At 34.7% G+C, this 24,473-nt stretch overlaps 1 protein-coding gene across 9 annotated transcripts in view; it reads right to left on the bottom strand.

Annotated features, from left to right (window-relative positions):
- CNTN1 (contactin 1) overlaps positions 1–24,473 on the bottom strand; it is a 402,152-nt gene that overhangs the window by 136,770 nt on the left and 240,909 nt on the right. For all 9 annotated transcript variants that reach the window (XM_032173711.2, XM_032173712.2, XM_032173709.2 and 6 more), the window contains 8 exons: positions 20,633–20,839; positions 17,016–17,115; positions 16,698–16,879; positions 13,681–13,805; positions 12,900–13,017; positions 11,106–11,256; positions 6,913–7,040; positions 6,457–6,632 (listed from right to left, as the gene is read on the bottom strand). In XM_032173711.2, the coding sequence (XP_032029602.1) occupies positions 6,457–6,632; positions 6,913–7,040; positions 11,106–11,256; positions 12,900–13,017; positions 13,681–13,805; positions 16,698–16,879; positions 17,016–17,115; positions 20,633–20,839 (1,187 nt within the window). The remainder of the gene's footprint in view (positions 1–6,456; positions 6,633–6,912; positions 7,041–11,105; positions 11,257–12,899; positions 13,018–13,680; positions 13,806–16,697; positions 16,880–17,015; positions 17,116–20,632; positions 20,840–24,473) is intronic.

Below are 24,473 nucleotides of genomic sequence, written 5' to 3'. Positions count from 1 at the left end.
ATATATGCTTAATTCCATTCACCTGGCATCCTTATCAACAAATGCTTAGTAAGGACTATGAGAAGCTAGGCTAGAGAGTGACATCAGCTAACATGGTCTATACATGGGAAGTGTGATGATCTTAAAAGAAGCTAGCCCAACTGAAAACACACCCAGGAACATAGATATCTTCCTTCATTTAACACTGGTAAATAGCAAATAAAACATAGCAGTTAGGTTATCAGTAAAGGTTTACGGTAGTAAAAATGGGATCAGAAAAGTTATTTATTCATACAGAATGAAGTGTGATAGAATTATCTAATTATGTAACTCTTTTCCAACTAATTATTGATAAGAAAAATGGAGCAATTTGACATGGGCCGAATGCTTTTGTATGTTTCGTGTGTCATAAGACTATGCCAGGAGCCGGTATAATTTTTATTTATTTCTCCCTCTTTTCCACTGCTCATCAAAATTTAAGAGTCTTAAATTCAAGAAACACATAAAACCTAACCTCTACTACTTAAACTATTTTGGATATGCATTTTAAAAAATATAGTTTCTTTTTATTCATGCCCCCAATACTCTCAGATGCTCAAAACAATATAACATCTCTTTGTTTCCAGTATATCATGCTTAAAACCTTGCAGTGGCTAGTCCCAGTATTGCTAAGTCTCTTCTTTAATATCTTTCTTGAGGACATTTCTCAAGCTTGGTTCTATTGATAATTTGGGCCAGATAATACTATGTTTTTGGAATCTGTCTTGTGCATTATAGGATATTTAATAGCTAAACAGATGCCCAAAACACCCCCCCCCCAACACCTCTATAATTGTGATAACCAAAAATGTCTCCACATGGGACCAAAGTTAGAATACTTCAGGGCTTCCACGATCTCCCTGTGGCTGCCTGGTCTCCTGCTCTGATTTTTTTCGGCTCAAATCTGATTCTTACCAAGGATATTGCCCAGCCATCCTTGTTTTCTCCCACATAATTCTGGATAATCTTAACCTTCTTGTTCAACAGTGAATAGAGGCCGGGTGCGGTGGCTAATGCCTGTAACCCCAGTGCTTTGAGAAGCTGAGGCGGGTGGATCACCTGAGGTCAGGAGTTTGAGACCAGCCTGGCCAAGATAATGAAACCCCATCTCTACTAAAAATACAAAAAAATGGTCAGGTGTGGCGGCAGCCATCTGCAATCCCAGCTACTTGGGAGGCTGAGGCCAGAGAATTACTTGAACCTGGGAGGCAGAGGTTGCAGTGAGCCGAGATTGCATCATTGCACTCCAGCCTGGGCAACAAGAGCTAACCTACGTCTCAAAAAAAAAAAAAAAAAAAAAAAAAACAAGAAAGAAAAAGAAAAAAATCCACAAAAACAGCAACAACAACAAAAATAGTATAGTGAATAGAGACAATGAAATATTTAAAAAATAACAAATTTACTTCTATCATTTTTCCTCTCCTTTTTGCTTGTCTTGCAGAAACAAAATTTCTGTGCAAGATCACAACATGATCTAGTTTTAAATACATATTTCTAAAATCTAAAGACCTTTTTTGATGTGTTTAATAAAATTTTTCTTTAAAAAAGGAAAATAACCTTTGGGTAAGAAATCTGTCTTCTTCTCTCTTGAATGGTATTGCCTATGCACTCAGAAAAAATGCACACCCACATACCTGCAAACACACACCTAGAGTACCTATCTACAGGGGATCATTAGGAATTGCCAGGAACTTCATAGTTAGAACGCTTGAAACTGTGTAGACTTGACTTACAGTGTATTGCAAAGATGGCTAACAGTGTAGGGAGAATGAAGTAATTTAGGCAATCTGAGTGAGCATACAAGGTTCATTATACCAGATTAGAGAATAAAATGTGAGTTGAACAGTACTGTCTTGTAGAGTGTCAAATACTTAGGGGAGAATTATTTAAATAGACACAGACATGAACATTAACCACAAGATGAAGAATCAAAGTGGTGGAGATTACAGGGTTGGCAGTCAGGACACCTGTTTTCAAATCTTCTGTTAGCCACTAGCGACTTGTATGATTACATGGGACTAGTTACTCAACTTTTCTAATACTCATTTTCCTCACTTTGAAAACTGAGAAAATCACAATAATATGCACTCCACAGAGGATTTCTGTGAAGATCAACTGAGAAACATGTGAAAAACATTTAACCCAATTCTGTCTAAACAGTAAGCCCACAATCAATGTTGGCTATTATTACTTCTTCACCGCCCTCAGCAATGAAATACCCAGATTTTTTTTTTATTTTTTTGGTCTCAGTCTAAGTATCCAGCACAGCAAGCAGTGCAAGTGTTAAATTGTGAAAAATGAGATCTGTGGCTCAAAAAAAAAAAAAAAAAAGAAAGAAAGGCTAGCAAAAGCTTCTGGAATTTCCAATGGGGGATGATTGCTCTATTATGAAAAGTATTAATAACCACTTATATACTTTATTTGTGTCCCCAATACTCTCAGATGCTGTGCCAAGTCTCTATATGCACTCTTGCATGAAGTAACTAGTGTTTCAAATCCAGTGAAATAACCTGAATGAAGTAAGTGAATGATTAATCATGTTTTACAGAGGGAAATTCTGAGGCTTAGAGAATTTTAATCCCTGGATCAGGGTCACCACATAAGAGGTGAGAAAATGAAGCCTAAAGCCCAGGTGGGTTTATGACACAATCTCTGAACAATTCAAGTGGTATTTATGAATTCATAAAAGATAGGCAATAATGTCCAGCAGTATTACAACTTTAACATGTATTTGTAATAAGAGTAATACGTATGTGTGTGTGTATGTGTATATATATATACACATACACACACACATACAAATGAAATAGTGACAATCTCCAGAACTGGAAACTTTAAGAAACTCATGTAATTAGCTAAGATAATGGCTCTAAGCAGGGAATGTTGTTAAACAGTTGAAAGAAAATGACCCAAGGTGAATATCAAAATTTGAGGGCTACTGAAAAATTCTACAGGTTAGGTGCCACCTTGAAAGAGGAATAAAATGAGATATTTAAAATTCATATTTTTGATAGATTGTCTTAAGTCTTTTCTGGAACAAGAAAGGTTATACATTAAATGAATAAATAAAATGGCTCTGCCTTTTGTATTTACTCTAACGGATTAAGTAGCTATTGAATTAGAAAGCCAAAACAGGAGCCACTTTATAATTGGACTTGAAATATTTATGATCATTTGCCATATAACATCAACAAAATAAAAGAATGGCAGATAAACTGCTTTAATATCTTATTGTATCAAAGCCTCAGATTTATTAAATTTCTGCTTCGAGCTGTATTTTTAACATCCCCCATGCATGAGTTCAAGTTCCAGTGGAACATCTGACAATTATTACATATTAATATAATGCTCAGGAAAATTTTAGATGTTTAACTCTTTAGTGTCTTTCTATAATCAGTACTAGGTGTGCAATTACTGCCTTAAAATTGAAAGTTACATTAAAAAATAAATTAATCCCAAAGAGTTTTACATAAAGTAGGATTACTAAATACAAAGACAGTGTTATTTTTGCTTTTTTGGTGTTCCCATTAAACTCTTAAAAGAAATATACATCTTTAAAAATGTGTAGTTACATTTTTCCTAGTAGTTACATAACTTTAATTAGAAAAAATATAAAGAAGACATTTAAAAAGCACCTATAATCTCACAATTTATTCATAAGTATCAGCAAATGCATTTGTTTAATTTCATGAAGGAAAAGAAGTCCCAAATTACACCAGGCTATGAAATTTGAATTCTTATACAAGGTTGCCCCTTAGTGGTTACAATCAAGAATAGCAAGCTAAAATCAGTGTATACTTAATTATTGAATTCAATTTATTATTGAAACTAAATTGGAAAATAAAAACTTAGGTTCTTGAAATAAAAAGTTTAAAATTTGATTTCCCTATTCCTTTTTATTATTAGTCATTATTATTTATTTATTATTAGTCAGAACTTCCTGTATTAAATTTTAGCAATGAAAATTGTTAAAACATGTTAATTATGTCGGTTTTGTTAACTGTAATAGCTACCAAAAAACATTTACATCTGAATCTTAAACTCTTGGGGTATCATTGGTTTATTTTGGGCTGGTGTCTGTGTCTATTTCAGTGTTTTATTTAACCTAGTGCCTACAACTTTGTCTGCTTATGGCATGTGCTTAGTACATATTCTTAATGAACAAATGCTATTCAATTGTTGAAATATTGGGAGAACTACATAAAATACCAAATCATTATTTAAGAAACATATATATATTCACCATGCTTTTGATAGGAGGAGCCACTTATTCTGAGTATGATCTATTAACAATCCTAGAAGCAATTAATAGCTGTTAGGACTCTCTTCCAAAAGGTGGATCAAATATTTATAGCGTTTTTACTTAAATTTTGCATGGCATATTGACCAGTGAAGTTTAACTTTGTAGTTTGCCTTAAAAGAGAAGGAAGGTGCCAGGGACAGCTTCATTAGTCTTGTGTTGGTTTGAAAGACAAAGACAGAATTCAGTTTAACTATTTATTTTTAAATGATTCTTATCCAGGCCTTTTAAAAATCAAGATAATTGAATGCATCTGTCCATCTACGAAATGCTAAACATGTGCATTTGATATTATGATTCAATTAAGATGCTTATCTAGCCAGTTGAGTAGGTTTGCTCTCACTGTCAGACCATTATTTGATGGAATGAACTGAAACCTGAGGTGGTGAGTCCCGAGATTGGGCCTGCGGTCAGGACTCTGCTCTGGACTAGCTGAGAGGGTAACTATGTGAATCTCTGCAGCTATCATCTGAAAAGGGAGAGCGTGCACTAAGTGGCCACAAGGTCTTTTACATTTTTATGGTCTAATTTATTATTTGTTTCCTAATTAGTATTCCAGTTATTTCTTTGTTTTCCTGTTTGTTTGTTTTTTAAAAAAAAGGGACTGGGATCAATTTTTCTTTCTCTTTAAATTCCTTTTTTCATTTTCTTTTTGCAGTCATTATTTACATGTACCAGCACAATGTAACTAGTATTTTAAAGAATATAAATAAGCTCTAAATATGAAGTTTCAGTTTAGGGCAATTTTTGTCTGCAAATTTATTTACACAGACTTCATTGCAGCTATTAGTTACTACTTTATAAACTATGGTTGTGGAACTTCTAGACTTTACTTTTGAAATTATTCAATTTATAACACCAAAGATAATTCTTTCAAATTCAGGAGCCTACTTTTTGAGAAAGTAAGATCCCTGTTTAGCTTACTTTTTTCCCTTAAAATGAATAAAACTCGAGTTGTATTTACTTTTCTTGCGAAATAAAATACAATTTAAATAAAGTATTGGAGATTTTGGTGCCAATTTGACTAATTTTGGGCATGTGCAAAATAGTTTCAGATCTATAAGGAAAATATATTACATGATATAATGTCAAAATACAAAATTTACAGTTCTCTGCCAATTCTCAATTGTTATTTTTTAAAGTATAATTTTGGTTCAGAAACTGAAAGAGGATTGGTATGTTTACTAGAGGTGTACAGTTGTAACTAGATCAGATAAATTAAAACTCTCTTAAAGCTAAAAACATAGCTGGAAAATATAAAAGCATAATACAATAATGTGTACATACAATCTTCAGATTTTATGGGACTTAATCTTAAATGTCCTACTGAGTTCATTTGTGCTTCTTTTTTTATATTAATAACTGACTTCTAAAATAAAAGTTTTCTTAATTATGCCTGTGTTCTAAATATGTCCTTAGTCTTCCAAATGTTTGCTTTTCTAAAGAACAGGCTGGTAGGGCCAGTGATTAATTTACTTTTTAAATACACTGTAACCTAGACAGCCTACCAAGACACCAACGATGTTCTTATACAAGTTGTTTTGCCTGCATTATTTCCCAGTCTTTTCCCTCTATTTTATTTCTTTCTACACCTTGACTCTCTATATCACTATGTTTAACTATAGGACTTGTAGAATGTAACACCTTTCAATTCTTAAAATATAGCCATTTAACCCTCTTCAAATCACATAAACGAATCCTCCAAATTCTCCAACATATATAATTTTGTCTCTTTCTTACTCTTAAAGCATAACATAAATGCTTTAAGGTCATCATTATAACAAAGATTAAGTTCTATGCTCTTCATTTAAAGTAAAAAGGAAGGCACTAGAACCAAGGGCACATATATACTGACATAATACACATCAATTGTATTAAAATTAAGGGGGAGATCATACCTAAAGCCCAATTAATATTAATTGATTAATATTTCTACCAAAATCCTCAGGGCTAGCCATTTTACAAAGATTTAGCAGTACAACAGTTAATATAAGGAGAACCACAGAAAGCTTTTTTGCCTGCTTTTTGGTCTCATGAAAGACAAAGATGATATAAAATGTGATTATAGTAATAGAACTTTCAATGCAGACACATAGGACTCACTGGGGTGTTAACAAGATGAAACTTAAAACACATACCATAAAATTCCTCTGGTAATGAATATTCTCTTTGTTAAAATCGATCACATAGCCATTGAAGGACCAAACAAATGTGAGATCCAAGGCAGGATCAAAGGAGGCAGCACACTGCATCGTGGCATTTTCTCCAACTGTGATATCGGCATTAATTGGGGCCAATATAATTCGTGTGGGATCTATAGATTTTTAAATAAAAAAGTAAAGCACAATTCAAGAAGATATAAGACACCATATTATCTGGTATATTAAAATAATAGAACCAATATATTTTTATTTATCTGTGCAAAATAAGATGTTTTCACATCCAAATTCCAAGAACAATATCATCAAGCAAGAAACTTGCCTGAAATTCTTTTGGAAAAGAAACTTACAAATACATTGACTGTTTTGATGCTTAGTGCTGAATCATGTTTTTTTAATACATTAGAAATTAAGCACCCTCAAACATTAACTTACCTGTGATAACAAGGGTTCCAGTGCTATTAGCTTTCCCTCTGTTATTTTCTGCAAAGCACGTATAGATACCTCCATCATTCCTTGTAATGTTATTGATTTCCAAGCTACCATCTTCCCAAATGAGTATTCTAGTGAAATAAAAATATATATAATTCACAAACCTGATTTAGTAAAATACATTATTATGTCTTAGATTACAAACACTAATATTTTTCAATTATTACATTCTATATAAATCATGCGACCACAGACGTTTTTGTAAGTTGAAAATTCTAGCCTTTAGTTATAATAAATATTTTTTCTCATCGTTGACAATTTGTTTTGGAAATCCACTTTCATCTATTTCTTGAACTATTGCCATAGCCCTCTAACTGACCTTCCACTATGGGACAGGCTGAAATCAGTCATAGGCCTGAAAGAAATGAGCCCAGGTCTCCCAGAAATGTAACCTTAGGACTTCAATTCAGACTAGGAGGTGAGGACAGACTGCCATTTCCATGGCCACAGAGAAATATAGACATATTTTATTTTTAGAAACTTTAAAAAATATTTTAAAACCTCCTTAGTAACAACTTCTGGAACAAATTAATATTTAGGAAATTCTTCTTTGAACAGAAACTAAGTCTTTCATTCTACACATATTTCCCTGCCTGTCAGCCTCTTCCCCAGGGGATGGAGACTAAAACTCACTAAGTTTTATTACATGGAAACTGACACTTAGATTAAATATTGAATTGCCTGTCACTAGATTTTTTACTTTCTTTAAATAGATCATTTTCAAAACTAAATTATCTTTGAACGTTTGCACAAAACATGCAAACGTATATCCATTTTAAGGGCAAAGTCTGATAAAAGAAACAAAACTATCTACCTTACTGATAAAAATCTTCATGTAAGAAAATAACAAAATTTCCACTAATATTATAGTCCAGGATTTCCTTTCCTTTCTTGAACAATCCAGTCCTGACTTGAAGCTCATTTCAGAATACTTTTTGTTGTTGAAGGAGAAATGAAGTATCAAAATAATATAATGATAAAAGTAATTATTTAAGATCATGGAAGCTGAGAATATGCCTCTTTCTCCAACTCTGAGGAGTGTAATTTATTCTCTGTCCCAGACCCTGTACTCAAAAATCCATCACTGTGTTTATTCACAGCCACACATTCCACAGGCTGTTCTCAGCCAATGACTGATCATGGGAGGAATTTTAAGCCAGGCCTGCTCCTGGAAGACAGCAACTCCTCTGATACGCATTTTGGACTGGAAGACTCTCCGGCGGCATGACCATACTCTCTTAGAAAAGTGCAGTGCAGTCCAAGTCATTTCAACACAATCTTTTTTCCTTCCTTCCCTCTGTCCTTCATCTGGGATCAGACCTGTATCTCAGTAAAATACTTTTCCAAGCCTCCACCCGCTTCCTCTCTATTTTCCCTCCCATGCATTGCCATTAATTAATTTCTTACATAGCTAATCTTCCTGGCGTCAGCTTCTTGGAGGACACATATTAATTCAGTACCAATATTAATGGGTCACACTTTTTCTCACTAAGCTCTAGTATAAGTCCTCAGCCAAGTTCCCACATCCCTCTCATTTAATGATTTTTCGAGAAACACAACAAAAATTATAATGAAGTAGCAAGGGAAAACACAATGATGATTCTTTCTTAAATCACGCTAATATTTTTAGCTTACTTATGTTTTCAAGTGATCTTTACCATCTTTAAAGGGTATACATAATTCCATGTGTCATTCATCTCATTTATACTTTCAGGTACTTTGCCCTTGAAATTAAAATACTTTTTAATAAAAATATTTAGAAAACCTGATTTTTTTGTAATAATTCTCCTTATTCTTAAAGTAAAGTAAAGTAAACTCTCAAGATCTTATCCTTATTTCCAGATACTATGATATAGATCAGCTGTCAAACAAACTAGGAACAATCTGGTCTTTAACCAATTGGTCACTTATTGTTGCCAAAATTACTCCAGAATAACCTCTGGAGTAGAAAAGACTAATGAAGATCCCTTCCCATAAGTGGTTTAAATAAAAGTGACTTTAGAGCTAATAGCAATCCATTGAATTTAAATTAGCAACTAACTTAATTCTGCTAATTACAAAGAAATTCTGCTGCAGAAAATATATCATTTGAGCCAAAAAATCATAAAGTGAGAACTTAATTACCATTTATCAAGATACATAGCTTCTCCCAAATATCACATAAACCACTCTTTAGGCACTAACCAGATACAGAAATAACTTAGTTATGTGGAAATGGTTTTTATAGTTATTTTCAGGAGAATAAGATTATGCTTAAAGACCAATATTTAGTTAGTCCTTGGGTATTCTTTTTCAAAATAGACACCAAAATTTTTATGTTTGGCTTTTCATACATGTTATTTTACAATTCAAATATATTTGCATATGAATACTTTATCTACTATTAAATGGTATTTACACCGAGATAGTAATGGGTTAAAGTACTAAGTAAAAATTAGATTTATAGATGCTTTCATCAAGGAAAAATGCAATTTGATTTCAAAGGCTTTAAAAATATCATAACACAATCAAAATTGTAAAATTTCAGGAGCTATATCTTTCTCTTCTTTTTTTGAACACATGTTGATATTTAGGAAAAACAAGTCCATGAAACATAGTTCTGGGAAATCCTTGGTTGAAGAGGTCCATGATATCGGTCTTCATCAGAATCAGAAAAATATTTTATTATCACAGAGGAGAATTAATGGTTTGTCCAATGGGGAATGCCCTGCTCTAGGCTGTGGAAGGAGTAAGCACCTACACATGTAGCTGCCCTTTGATCATGGTCTCTGCATTGCTCATTGTCTGACCATTAATGTTTCAGCAGCATATTGAACAAATGGGCTTTTCCTTTAACATTTCTTGTAGTATCATTTTGTTAAAATCTTAACAACTCTGAGGTCAATGATATTAACTTTAAAAGTCAGTGTGTTCAGGGAAGCCCTTGATGTCCCTGCCCTCTTGCCCCATTCCATAAACAGCCGTGCCTGTGCTCATCCTAATAAGAGGGCTGTGTTGGCATATTCCCAATTTATATCAATGTCTTACAACTTCAAGTTCTAGTTTAGATAGCATCAATATATTTTTTCAGAAGGTCACTTTAACTTTACCAAGCTTTAGACACATCAAAATATGGATGATAATTCCCATGTTACTTTATTGGGTTACTGTGAAGAAAATAATGTATTTTCTACACGTGAGTAATAATAGTCTTTCAAATACAAAAGTGATCCTTGTCCTCCCTTATTTAAGACTTTAAACAGATTGCCATTACTCTTAGATGAAGCCTAAGCCCCTTAGCATAGAAAACTTTGTTATTTATGATCTGGCTTACTATGTCTCATCTCTTAAAAGTCTCCTCCATTTTCCTCTAAGGACAAATCACACTGATTTCAGTTTCCGCAATTTCTTACACATTCTAAACTCCTCACCATAGGGCCTTTGTTCATGCTGCCCTCACATTCTGGAATACACCACAAAGCCAATGCCCACATCCCATCCCTCCCATTTCCCATCCTGGCTTTCTCCTCTTCATAATTTTTGCACTCAATATTACTTCTTCTAGGAAACATACAAACGGTTCAGTGTGGTTTTCATACAAATAATCTATATAAGGTGTACACTGCTTTTTCATTTTGTCCCCAAACCACCAAAACATTGGTAGATTGTCCACTTATAAGGAATATGATGATAGCATCTTGTTCATTTCAAGATGGGAAGAGATTATTTGCACTTTGAAATCATCTTTTTATTTTTCTACAAAAATTAATAGGCTAATTGCATAAAATTCAGTTGAATATGAATGGATATAGATGCCTATATTGGGGGGAAAATATGTTAGAGAGCTCCTATTTTATTTCCCATTGTTTATTAGCTGTATGACATTGGGCAATTTATAACAAGACAACAAAAAACACCTCTGAGCTTCAATTTTCTAAATTCCTTATACATTATAGAGTCCTGTTAATTGAACTTTCATTATAATAGATACTGACAGGGGTAGGTATTTCTGTCCAACTTAGAACTACAGGATCTTCTGTGAAAAAAAAAAAATTTAGAGCAAACAACATTTTCATTATTAACATATAAACAAGTCTTCTGTAAAATAAACTTTTTCAAACAGTTTTTGCAATTGGATTTCTAGTTTCAGCACTGACCTGCTACTATTGACAAGCCACTCTGTCCCTTTACTCCATGAAAACTTTGGTTTTGGTGCAGCTTTAGGTTTGCATTCAATTATCACCCTTCCACCTTTAGCGGCCAGGATCTTTTTCTTCATAGGATTCATTTCAAAAGTTGGAGCCAACGCTAAAAAGAAAACAAATTATTATTTTTCTCTTTCTGTTTGTAAAGCCTAAACATTGCTTCTGTGTTGTAGAATCTTTTATTCTCCTTTAATAGTTAATGGAAAGGATTAATCTCAGTAAATATGATCAGCTGTCACCAATATGCATGCTATACCTAATGCATTGTAACTTTAATAACTTTGACTTATAAAATTCACCCAATTCAAATGTACAATTGTTGATGATAACTGAATTGATTATTAGAAACTTTAATTGGAATCCAGGCTTGGTGGCTCACACCTATAATCCCAGCACTTTCGGAGGCTGGAGTGGGCAGATGGCTTAGCCCAGGGGTTTGAGAGCAGACTGGGTAACATGGTGAAACTCCATCTCTACCTAAAATACAAAAAATAAGCTGGGCATATTGTTGCATGCCTGTAGTCCCAGCTATCCAGGAGGCTGAGGTGGAGGATCACCTGAACCTCGAAGGTCAAGGCTGCAGTGAGCCGTGATCGCCTCACTGCACTCCAGCCTGGGCAACACTGTGAGACCCTGTCTCAATAAATAAATAACTTTAATTTCAATCAAATATTTTATACACATTTACCTTAAAATTAACACTGAATTCAGTTGCTTTGACTCAATTCCTCAAGGAAAGTAAAGTGAAAGGCTGGAGAAAGTTGACCAGCATTATACACATTGACATATGGTCCTAGTCAACCCTCTAAACCACATGTTGAATGAACTATTCCCAGTTTATAAATGAGAAAATTGAAATCTATTAGGATTATCTAATTCGGCAAAGGTGCCACAGGTAGTAATAAGTGGGAGTCACATTTGAACCTAGGTCCTTCTGTTTCCAAAGCATGTACTTTTCATTAAACAATGCAGTCTCTCCTTCTTTATACAATTACTGAGCATCATCTGTATGCAAACACTCTGCAAAATGCCAAAATAATTGGAGCCCTGCTTTCAGGACCTATCTATAAACAGCTGTGGGAATAATGGATCTAGTCAACTAATTAAGGAGTACATGATCATTTGTAGTTCATCGTTACCTCCAAGTACAGAGCAATAATTACCAGAACAGAATATAGAGTCTTAAAAAAGGTTACTCCATTGATGGCATGCTCTGACTTTATTCAGCATCCCCACATTTAATCCACTGCTCTCTCTCCTCTTCCCTTGGCAGATTCCAAGCAGATTTCATCCATATATTTCGACATATTACAATCATCCGTAACTGTGTACTTTCTGGAGGCTTTTCTAGGCCTAGGCATATCTTCATCTGGGTTTTGACTCTTCATTCTCTGGTCTGGTCATTCTCAAAATTATCTTTGTATTAAAATCATCTGGGGATCTTTTTAAAGTGTCCATTCAGTAGGTCTGGGGTGAGCCTGGGATTCTGCACTTCTAATGTGCTCCTAGGTATGGCCACTGCTGCTAATGCTCTGAAGACGACTTTTTTTGTGGCAAAGATTCATTCTATTCCATTGTTTCATTAGTCTGAATTATGATAATTAGCAATAAATAAATCAGTAAGCAACCAACCTAGGTCGTACACCTAACACAGTACTGGGTATTTTGTGTAGGCTCAATAAATATTTTGTGTGATATGACATATTGCTTTAACAATGTTTAACAGAAGTTAGAAATGATACTGACCCAGGATCTTCAACTCAGCATTTGCATAAATGGCTCCATATGTGTTTTCAGCTATGCACTGATACATTCCGGCATTTTCAAAAGTCACATCGTACAGTCTTAATTCCCCTTTATGATACTGAAAAGAATAAAATTGAAACATATTCTCAATGAAATTTAATAGAAATACTTTCACTTAGGTCTGGGTTTGGTTGTCTTTTAATTTAGATACATTATGTTCATCTGCCCCCACTGTTACCTAAGATGAACTGAGTGGGATTTTCATGGCATGGGAAAGGAAAACCCACTTACCATGCCCAAAGGCTCTTGTTCTATTCATCCTACAGAGCTGAGAGTCCACCTTTTCCCCTCTTGGACCAGCTGGGAGATTACAGTGGGAAGGTAGAGAAGAATCCCACTGCTGCTACTTGTCCCCAGGGCCAAAGATAGGACTTAGAGCTTCACTCTTACCTCTGTCTCTGTGGGGTACAGGAAAATAGTGGCAAGAAAAAGAGGACAATATTAGGTATTGGAGATGGATGAGTAGGAAGAGGGTGGAAAAGTGGAACAAAGGAAAAAATAAGGAGAGAGAGAAAGAGAGAAGGTAGAGTAAGATTACAGAAAGTTGTTTAAACTGAAAGAAGATACGTTATGTTCAGTTTTTGTTTTTTAGGAAGCTTTTATATTTCAGGGCCCAAGTACCCTTTCTCTATTGGCTCTCCTGCTAAATTTATCCCAGGACTACCCTGAAACACTGCTTGAACAGGAACTCAGGAACAGCAAAGCACTTGAACATACATACCGCATATCCATTTTTCAACCATCGGATTGTAGGGATGGGCTTTCCTGTGGCCACACAAGGCCAGTAGAGATCACTGCCTATGTCCACCTCTGTGTCATTGATGTGTTCTACCCACTCAGGGGATGCTAAAAAGTAAGAAACATTGTAAACGTTAAATGAAAGTCTCAAGATCCATCATAATCTCCAGAGTATAAATATTACATTTAGTTAACCTAATTCTGCAGAATACATCAGATAGTGTAGGTATCCTGAATTCAGTAATAGGCCTTGTCTTTGCATAGGTTTAACCTATGCAAATCCTGTATTATTACAGCAGGAGGTAACTGTAACTCAGTCATTATTTTTCCATTTGTAAATCATGTTGTTGAAAAGCTGAGTTATAATTAGTACTAAAATAATTGATTTTTTTCTGCTCATAACATAAACCTTTCAAGTCTGTCAAAATGACCATTGAGGTTTTAAAGAATTACATCTCAATTCAATATGACACCATCTCTTAACATTTTGGATAAAGACTCAGATTTTTTTCCCACTCCCTCAGGTATACATCATCTTCATTTTGATGGAACTTTTCAGCTAGTGGCCACTGTAACATCTTACTGTGGTGCTAGAAAAGTGACTTGGACACCTAAATATACTCTTTCCATATTAGAAACTATATACAGTAGCTATGATTGCTGAAATCCATGCAGTAGTAAAATTGATCTCAATCTCATTCTTTAATCTGATCTACTTGATATCTAAAGAAACATCCATAAAAATGAGAAAACGCTAAAAATTTTCCAAAGAAAAAATATTTCTAGAGAACAAGCAAATAAACAATTTGACAGTCTTTTTGATTATTTCAGTTATCTAGTCTAAATATATGCAGATAAATAAATTAATATAACATAAAAAGGAAGTAGGAGGAAAGAATCCTGAGTGGAGAATAATATTTCTTTGAAACTGGGAACTTGTGTTAATTTTACGGCAAAAGCAATATATGCATCTTATAAAAAGCATTTAACAAGTGATAAAATACCAGAAATTTAAAAACTAGAAAACACTTTTATCTCACCAAAAACTATCAACATTATACATTATAATGTCTATATTATACATGTAGACATATGTACACCTATATATTTTAAAGCATATATAATCTTATTTAGTACATGTTTTCACTCATCATTATATTTATCTGTAACATAGGGAGATATTTTTTAAAATATTGGTGGATATGTTCATTGTAATTGAGAGAGGTTTTATTTTGTATACAATCTTAGCAATACATAATACAGGAATATCAGCACCCTTCCTGTCTTGGCCTCACATAGACAACACAGACATTTGCTATTACATCATGTAATGAATAATTGAATTGGCTTGACACATTCTATATATGGCTTAATTAGGTAACCTTCTAGTGATGTGATCAGATCTAAAGATAATACTTAGTATGCTGCATTAGTAAAGAATAAATAATATTTCTCTTAAATTACCTTCTGTAAATACGTTCTTCTAAGGCTTTAGATATTAGACAGTTCAAAATACTCTGTTGAGAACCTGGAGTATAGTTTTCTTAATATGTTGAATAAAAATAGGTCTATAAGCTTTAGAAACCTAGTAGAAAGTGGTGGATTTATTTCAAAAGTTTAAAGGATCTTACCTAGTGTTTCCTTCCTTTCAGGAGGCCATTTCCTGCACACTTGATATGTATCGCATTAACGTTACTGTGGCATTGGACATACAAGTCTGAAGTTCAGGGTAAATGTTTGGGTTACAGCATTCAGGGTACAGAGTGTGTCTAAAGCCATGATCACAAGTGGGATCATAAAGGGAGTGACTGAAATGGAGATGGGTTTCACAGATGGAACCCTGATCACACCAATGTTAGAAAAGTATGAAGTTGAAAGGCAATGGAGAATGAAAGATTATACAAGGAAATTAATAACAAAGTGGGTTGCAGACATGAAGCACAGAAAGTGAATCATGAAGAAGGGAAGGACCAACTGTGGCAACTACTGCTGTTAGATCAAAGTGCAACTGAGAATTGATCATTAGCTTTAGCAATATGGAAGTCTGTGGTCATGAAAAGAAAGGTTTCTGTGGAGAGGTAGAGATGCAAATCATGTTGGAGTGCATTTAAGAGAGAAGAAAAACTGGAGATGGAGACAACACTTTTGGAGAGTATGGGTGAAACTGTCAGATTTTTTATTCCTTTTTGGGAGAGACAGGAGAAAGTGAAATGGGACAGTAGCCAGAGTTAAAAATGAATAATCTTGTGGAAACCCTCAATGTGTATTCACTTGTGACCTGCAAGGTTCATGCTGTGGAACATTATAGAGATTATTTCAGTCTGGAAATTTCCAATGTGGCCTGAAAAAAAATCTGTCTTCCCAAATGTAAGTGTATTTTAATGGGTGAAAATCAAAGGCTTGTGCCAAGATAATTTTGTCAAAAAAAAAAAAAAAAAATGATTCCTTAGACCAGTGGTTCTCAAAGTGTGACTCCAGGACCAATATTATCAGCATCCTTTGGGAATTTGTTAAAAATACAAATTCATGAGCCCCTAACAGACCTCTGAATAAAAAATTCTGAGAGTTTGGCCCAGCAATCTGTGTTTTAACAAGCCCTCCATGTGATTTTGATGCATGCTTAAGTTTGCAAACCACTGACTTAAACTAAGTCATAACACATAGCTTCTTCTATAAATAAAAAGATACTGAAAAAGACAGTGATAAAATGAGTAAACAAACTATATTAAGTGTATATTCTGAAAATTACCAATAACACTTCTATCAATCCATTGCTATTACCTATGGTTCAATTGGTAATAAGTTCGTAACTTCTATAACTCATAGTTGTGACTTCATTAGACATATGAGAAATATTTTATCTTTCTCCATGATGTAACATGCATCACTGTTTTCAAAACTATTAATCATTATATAGTAGTTTTTCATGTATGGAAATGGCTGTAAATAAGATATTGATGAAATTTATACAAAATTTAAAAATTAAAATAACGTATCTACCTTGAACATAAATTCTTGCTTGATGTTTATCCTTTCCTCTAATGTTCTCAGCCTCACATTCATAGATGCCTTCATCTTCTAGCTGAATATTGAAGATCTTAAGAACAGCCCCAGAGGTGCTAATCTCAGCAGTGCTTGGCATTGGTTCTAGAACCTTCCGCCATCGGATATCCGGAACAGGACTTTAAATAGAAGATACAAGTGCTAAAGTTTCACACACTTAAAAGACAATTACTTTATGTTTATAGCTAAACAATTATTTATTTCCTAAAATGGTACTATTTCTATATATATTAATAAAAGTGTCAGTATACTTACTTTCCAAGTGCAAAACATTCTAAGGTCACATTTTGGCCCATCAATGCATATACATCCTTGAACTGAACTACAATATCAGCAGGATATGGTTTTGTTGTTCCTAATATTAAGAGAAACACAAACATCCACTAATTATTAGTCACAATAGTAGTTATTCTTAAACATGGTAATTCTATAGGATTAGAGCTGCTTCAACATGGAAGCTTTTCTCTGTACAGGTACTGGTCATATCATAATGGATAGATTTGTTTGTTTATGCACAGTATGAATATAGTATAACTTCTCAGTATTTTCAATAACATTGGCTCGTTCTGACAGCTGCATAACCAATGTGACTCAATTTACTAAAAAAATTCCGTCTTTAGTGAGCAACAGATATGTGTCAAACATTGTGATCAGTGCCGCATGGAACTCAGGAAGGTAGAGAAAGAAAATGAGGGAGAAGGAAAGACAAGAAGGAGAAGAGAGTAGAAAAGAAAGACGCAAGGCAAGAAACTAAGGAGAAAAGAAGAAATGCCCACAGAGATAAAGGCAAAGGGAAAGAAATTGAAAAGAGGGAAGGAGAGAGGGAAAGAAGGAAAACATTTATTCAGACAACACAGCACTCTTCAAACTAGACACTTTATTACATTTATTCAGACAACACAGCACTCTTCTTCAAACTAGACACTTTATTTCATTTATTTAGCATATCAGTCCTGAAAGATGTATTATCCTTCAGGCTGACAGAAAAAATCAGGCTCAGAAAGGTGAAAAGCATTGTTTAGGATCACAAATTGAGTGTGTACCTCACACTGTAAAATGCTAAAGAGACAAATAAATAAATAATGATGTATAAGCCAAATCAAGATGGGTACTTTGAAAGAGTGACTGATGAGGAGGGTAGTTAGAAGTAGGTAAGGGCTATAGGACTCTGAGGCAAATATGGCATTTAAATTGGACTAGTTCAGGTTGAGCAAACAGCATATTATGACAAAGCTCCAGGAGTGTGCAAGGAATTTTAAAAAGTCTAGGAACTCAAATGATGCTGAAGTATATGAGCTTGAACCCACAATCTAGAAGGACTGAAAAAAGGATATTAAAGATTTTGAGATGAATTTTCTCAATAGGTAATGTATTAGTCTGTTCTCATGCTGCTAATAAAGACATATCTGAAACTAGGTAATTTATAAAGGAAAGAGGTTTAATTGACTCACAGTTCCACATAACTGGGGAGGCCTCATAAACATGGTGGAAGATTAAGAAAGAGCAAAGGGAAATCTTACATGGCGGTGGGCAAGGGACAGCATGTGCAGGGGAACTCCCCTTCATACAACCATTAGATCTCATGAGACTTATTCCCTACCACAATAACAGTATGGGGGAGACAGCCCCCCATGATTCAATTATCTCCACCTGGCCCCACCCTTGACAAGTGAAGATTATTACAATTCGAGGTGAGATTTGGGTAAGGACACAGCCAAATCGTATCAAGTAACTACCATTGGGACTTGGTAAGAGAAGTAATATGGATCTTATCTTTGGTTTAAGTAGAAGACCTTGTTGGCATTTTTAAAGGATGGAGCATGGAGAGGAGAAATAGAGAAAACAGTCTCAGAGGTCCAAAAAAGGCTGTTTCAATACTTCAGGCAAAACAGGTGAGGGCCAACACTAGGGCGTAGTTACAGTGAAAACAGACAGGAAACAGTAAATATAAATTGTATTTTAGAGGCAGAATCAACAGGATGGCTCCTTGGATCAATGTTTCTCAAGGTGTAGATTAAAGGCTCCATCATCAGAATCACCTAGGATACTGGTTCAACTTGTGGATTCCTGGGTCACATTCCAGGCCTGCTGAATCAGTATCTCTGGGTCCTGCATTATTCCCAAAACTCCCCAGGTGCTTACATACTAATTAAGAACCACTGGGTTAGCTGTCCTGAAGATCAGTGGAAATTGGGATTTGATAACAAATAATGCTACCTTGAATTATTGGAAGTAAAATTGTATTGCTAAATAAGCTAAAGAAAAGGAGAAGGTTTTGGAGAGAAATAACATGTGTATTTGTGACACTTTGAGCTTAACATCTTTGAGAGCTTTTTGGGGGACAAGTCCAGGATATAGGAAGAATTGAGATCTAAACACAAGAAAAGTTTCAGAGATGTGAACTTGAAGCCTCTTGCAAAGGTATACTGTTGAAAATATTTAAGTGGGTGAGAATACATAGGAAAAGATTAGAGAAAAATATAAGAAAGATGAATATTTTGTGAGGAATATTCTATGAAATTTGTCAGAGAGGCAGAAGGGAGATGAAGAATTCAGGAAATTAAGTGAAGAAAGAAAAGTTCACGAAAGGCAGAAGAGACAGTGTCAAAGTTCAAACAGAATAAGGACTTCAAAGTGTCCTTTGGATTTAGCAAATAGGAATTCATAATAATTCAAAATTGCATTGAATACAAGAGAATATGCAGAGATAATGAGGTAGAGTAGAATCTGAAGATTCAGGAAAGAAGAAAATAAGTGTTGTAGTGAAGTTTCTAATTGAAATAAATGGAATGTGAACCAGAACAACTGGAGAACTTAGCTTGAGTGAGGGGAGAAATATTTCTGCTATGGAGACAAAAAGTAAGAAAATAAATAGAAGTGCTGAACTGCAAGTATATTTCTGGGGAAGAGTAGAAAGAAAATCAAGAGAATTTTTACATGATGGCTCCTTTTCAGTCTATGAAGTAGGGGGTGAGATTATCTCTTAAAATTGAGAAAAGAAAAATGAGCCAGAAAGTCAACAATATTTTTTGAATACCAATTATGTGAGTGTTGTCTTGCAGAGAAAAATAAAAATGGAACCTCAATGGTATTATGGCATTTTTCCCATCATCACACTGTACTTAGGGGTAAAGGCAGGAGCCAAACCTAAATCTGTTAATCTGAAGCTGGTATGCTCTCATGAGCTTGAATTTGCTGATATTAATATAGCAGAAGGACTTGGATAGAGATAATGTAAAGTAAGCAAGTATACTGTGATTTGATTCTCTTAAGCAGCAGTGCTTTTTAAAGGGTAAGTAGTTCAATTGGAGCCTGGGGAGAGGCCAATCAGATTCAGTGGTCATCCACCATGGTGCTACCAGGGTAGCACCCCATGCTGATTATGTAGATTAGAAAAGACCATTTGTTTACTTATTTGTATCATGCAAATAGTTCCTTAAAAATACCAAAATAATCAAAATGACTTAAAAAAAATTCTACAATTACTATTGTTTGTTTTGATCTACTAATCATTTGATTTCTTCATGAGCTTACTAAGAAGTAGGAATGGCCACAAAACAAAAAGTAGATGTCAATGATTTCCACTGTAACCAATACACTACAACCGGACTAAGGTATCAGTCCCCTGTGTACTTCCCGAGCTAGAGGCAACTCATCCGAACTTAACCTTCTTACAGCAATTTTATTAGCTGAATCTTCTCAACACAAAAAGCTTAGGACCAGGCCTTTGGCCCCGTCAACGTGCATCCCCCTTCTATATTGTCCTTCCTGAAAAGCCAGCTAGTCGTCACTGGATATTTCTTTTCATTACGGTAAGCATACCATATGTAGACAACCTTGCAAAAACGGAGTGTAACAAATACAATACTTACGTTCAGGTATTGGAATGAGTGGGATGAATTTGCTGAACACGCTCTTTGTAATAGAAGGACTGGAAACAAAGCAGGAATAATTGCCTTTGTCGGAAGACTCAACATTTGCAATGTAGAGATTGCCATTTGTCTGAGACACAAATCGGCGTTTATCCATTGTGATAAATACAGGAAATTCATTTAGAAGCCAGCGATAGCTAAGATCATCTAGGAGAAAATATTGTCTTCTAAATATTAAGTGCTTCTCCCAAAGTTGTTACATAATTTAACAGGGGCTAGTAACAAGCTATCACTTAATCTAATATAGGCCATTGTAGAGCAAATGTTGGGAGAAAGCCAAGACAAACAGTGCACACTTTGAAATAGGTACCATATTTTACATGAATAGAAGCATTACACTAAGCAGTTCCATCTATTTATCTATTCTATTGTTTTATAAACTATTAATATTCTTGCTTTCATTTCATTGATGGGCTAAGTGAAACTCGAAGAGGTTACATAACTTGCTTAGAATTTCATGACTATTAAGAAGAAATGGGATTTTGAATCCACATCTAATAACTCCAAAGCCATGATTAATCTGCCGTACTGCATTTTATAAATAAAATTAAGATTACTTACCATATTATCACTTTATCTGGTTTTTGTGTGTGTGTGTGTGTGTGTGTGTACACCTATTTTAAATTATAGAGTTAGAAATGAGCTTACATAACCTATTGTGGGGGCTGGACGTGGTGGCTCACGCCTATAGTCCCAGCACTCTGGGAGGCCGAGGCAGGTTGATCACTTGAGGCTAGGAGTTCGAGACCAGCCTGGCCAACTTGGCGAAACATATGAAAAATACAACAGACAAACCAACCAACCAACCCAGCGACAACAAAACAGGTCTACCCTGGAGTCATACTCTAATTTTTTCTATTTTCCTCCCTTTCTGATCCTTTATCCCACTTTCTTTTTCTTCCTCTTCCTGCTCCTTCTTCTTTGTCAAATAGAGGATTGAGTTATTATCATTGATCCATACAAAGTCCCTTTCTCATTTATTTTCTTTAATTCCCACCCCCCATTTCTATTCCCCGTCTTCCCGTGTGCAACCTTCCTAATAAATATGTTTGATATGCATCTTTTTGTTTGTATGTATTTTTAGAAAATGTTTATTGTTTTGTGTGCAAAAAAAATTAATAAAAAAATAAATTAAAAAAAAGAAAACCACAGAAACAGGGAAAAGTGTAGTACTGGTTTAATTAAATATTAGGAGGTGTATCATATGGTAACTCTTACCCATATGAAATTCCTTTGGCTGAACACACTAACTAGTTAAATGGAAAACTGAATTTCCTCCTTAATTTGCTGCATTTCCTATAGTTTTCTATTCCTTCTTTCCTCTCTGTTTTGATGAATGACTCCCCAGGAGTCATTCAACAAATACATAAGAGGAGACAATGGGCAATGCATACCTTTAGGTCAAAAAATGATGATTCCCTTCAAAACATCTTGATCACATAAAGACAATTTCTACTGGGAAGAATGTAAGTGGGAATCTCTCCAGGTCAGACTAGATAGGATTTTAGGTGTAAAATCATGAAAAACCAAGAACTCGCAGCACTCAGGCTTCTTTTAAAGATGAATAATCACGACAAACGGCTATTTTGCTTTGGGGAACTCAACGTGGCTAGCAAAGCTTTCAAAGAGAGTGTGAAAGCACAATGACTATGAAAAACTAACAGAGATGCACATTATATAAGCTTCACATAATTGGGAATAATAACCTGGGCATTATATTTAGCGTAGCTATGTAATTTTCTCCAGCAAAATACAACATCAAGACAGGCAGTGAATATGATTATATTCTTTTGGTTTTCAACATTGATTTTTTTAAATTATAGAAGCAGCAGCATATGTTTATTATTGAAGAAACAAAATACAGTTAAAAAGAGGCAGAAATTAGACTATCATAATTAGCCTCTAACTCAGAATTATGGTTAACATATATTTCTAGGCACTTATATCTGTGAATAATTGAATTCTTTTAATTTGTTTCCTTTTGGCTGATTTAGGGTCACAGGATAATTAGTATAGGAAAATATTTAGGGAGCTGCTTAAATTTCTTAAATGAGGGCTCCTGGGATAAGTAAAGAAGTATCACATTCAGAAAGGAGTATTAAGTAGTCTTTCATCCAAGCTGATATGTATAATACATTTAAAAGAAGACTTTGATCTTTTCTGTTCTGAAATAATATTTCCTATTCTCAGTTGAAATGTAAATCCAAATTTTGTAAAGATTTCTGTTAAAAATTAAATCCCCACTCCCCCTGCCCCACCACCAAAGCCAAAAATGTCAAGAATGTGTGTATTTCATTATAGAGAAAGGACATTTGTAACTATAGAATGTATGAAAGATACTGCCCACAAAATGCATTTAGAGTAACCTGAATCCTCAGTGGTTACGTGAATACAAAGACCTGAATTTTAATTCTCAGTATGTCTTTTATCAGGCCAATTAGTCACTCTACTACTCAATTTCTCTAAAATGTAAGATATTTTCCTGTGCCCCACTCATAAGAGATGTGTGAAAAGGAATGAAAGAAGTGATGGTATTTGATCCTTATAAGGGATAAATGCTAAATCCGAGAAGTTATTGTCATGATGTTATATGAACATAAGTCTTGGACTATGGAACAATTGACCTGACTGAGTGAATGCCCAATGTAGATTCTCTAATTTATTTATTTTGCAAAACCTGAGTACCTTCCAAGTGCTGCTAAACAAAGTAGATGTGGCCTTTGCATTTGTGGGACTTGCAATATAATTAATCTAAGTTTATTTAACAAATCTTACTTATTTTTAAAGCCATTCACTTGGACAAAACAATAATTGCAATTTGTTAGAAGCTGTCAGGACTTATTACAACAAAGGTAGGAATGGCTCTTGCCATTTTTAAATGGGGGATCCAAGGCCTCATAGGGTGAAGTGACTTCCTGAGGTCATACAGCAAAGGGGAGGCAGAACTGATGTTCTCACCTCTTTCCCCACCCACCATCACCAAAATAAGCTGTACCAAGACTGCAGCCATAGCCACCCTGACTCTCCAACTTACGGATGAGACGTGATTTTGACAATCAAGAGCTAAGCCCTGATCTACTTCTTTCAAGGACTCAACAGACCATCTTCTTTGTGTCTTTCCTAGCCCCACACAGATGATAAAATCAACCATCTTTGCAAAAGCCATCTGTTTTCCTCGGATTATAGACTGGATTAAACAATAAATAACCATAAAATTATTTTTTCAGTAAGTGCCAGCACACGCTTAAGAAATGTTGCTTTTATCGGTAGATATATGACACTTCTTGCTTTTGCCCCAGAAGTCTAGGTAATCACATTGCAGTCCCATGGTTTTGAAAACAACTTATTGAATGATGAATCACAAATTGATATTCCATCACCCCCAACATCTACACACACGTAGAACTGCCACCTTGATTTCCATTTGGAAGCTTAACAGATGCTTTACATTTAACATGTCCACACCTATTCCTTCAGCTGAAGTAATGGCAACTTCATTCTTTTAGGAGCTCGTGGCAAAAACTTTTATGCCACCCTCAACTCTTGTATTTATCTTATATACCACATAAAGTCAACAAGCAAATCCTCTTGGCTTCTCCTTCAAAATATATCTAGAATTTAACCAAAATATACCTAGATTTCTATATAGAATTTAATATATTCTATTTATCTAGAATATGCTTGGCTTTATCTTCCCACCTCCACTGTCACCACTCTGGTCTATCATATGCTACCTAAATTATTACAATACCCCCAAACCGATCTCCTGTTTCCACTTTTG

The sequence above is a fragment of the Hylobates moloch genome, unplaced genomic scaffold, assembly GCF_009828535.3.
Source record: "Hylobates moloch isolate HMO894 unplaced genomic scaffold, HMol_V3 SCAFFOLD_13, whole genome shotgun sequence".
Taxonomy (NCBI): Eukaryota; Metazoa; Chordata; class Mammalia; order Primates; family Hylobatidae; genus Hylobates; species Hylobates moloch.
This window is presented reverse-complemented; position numbering and strand designations above follow the sequence as displayed.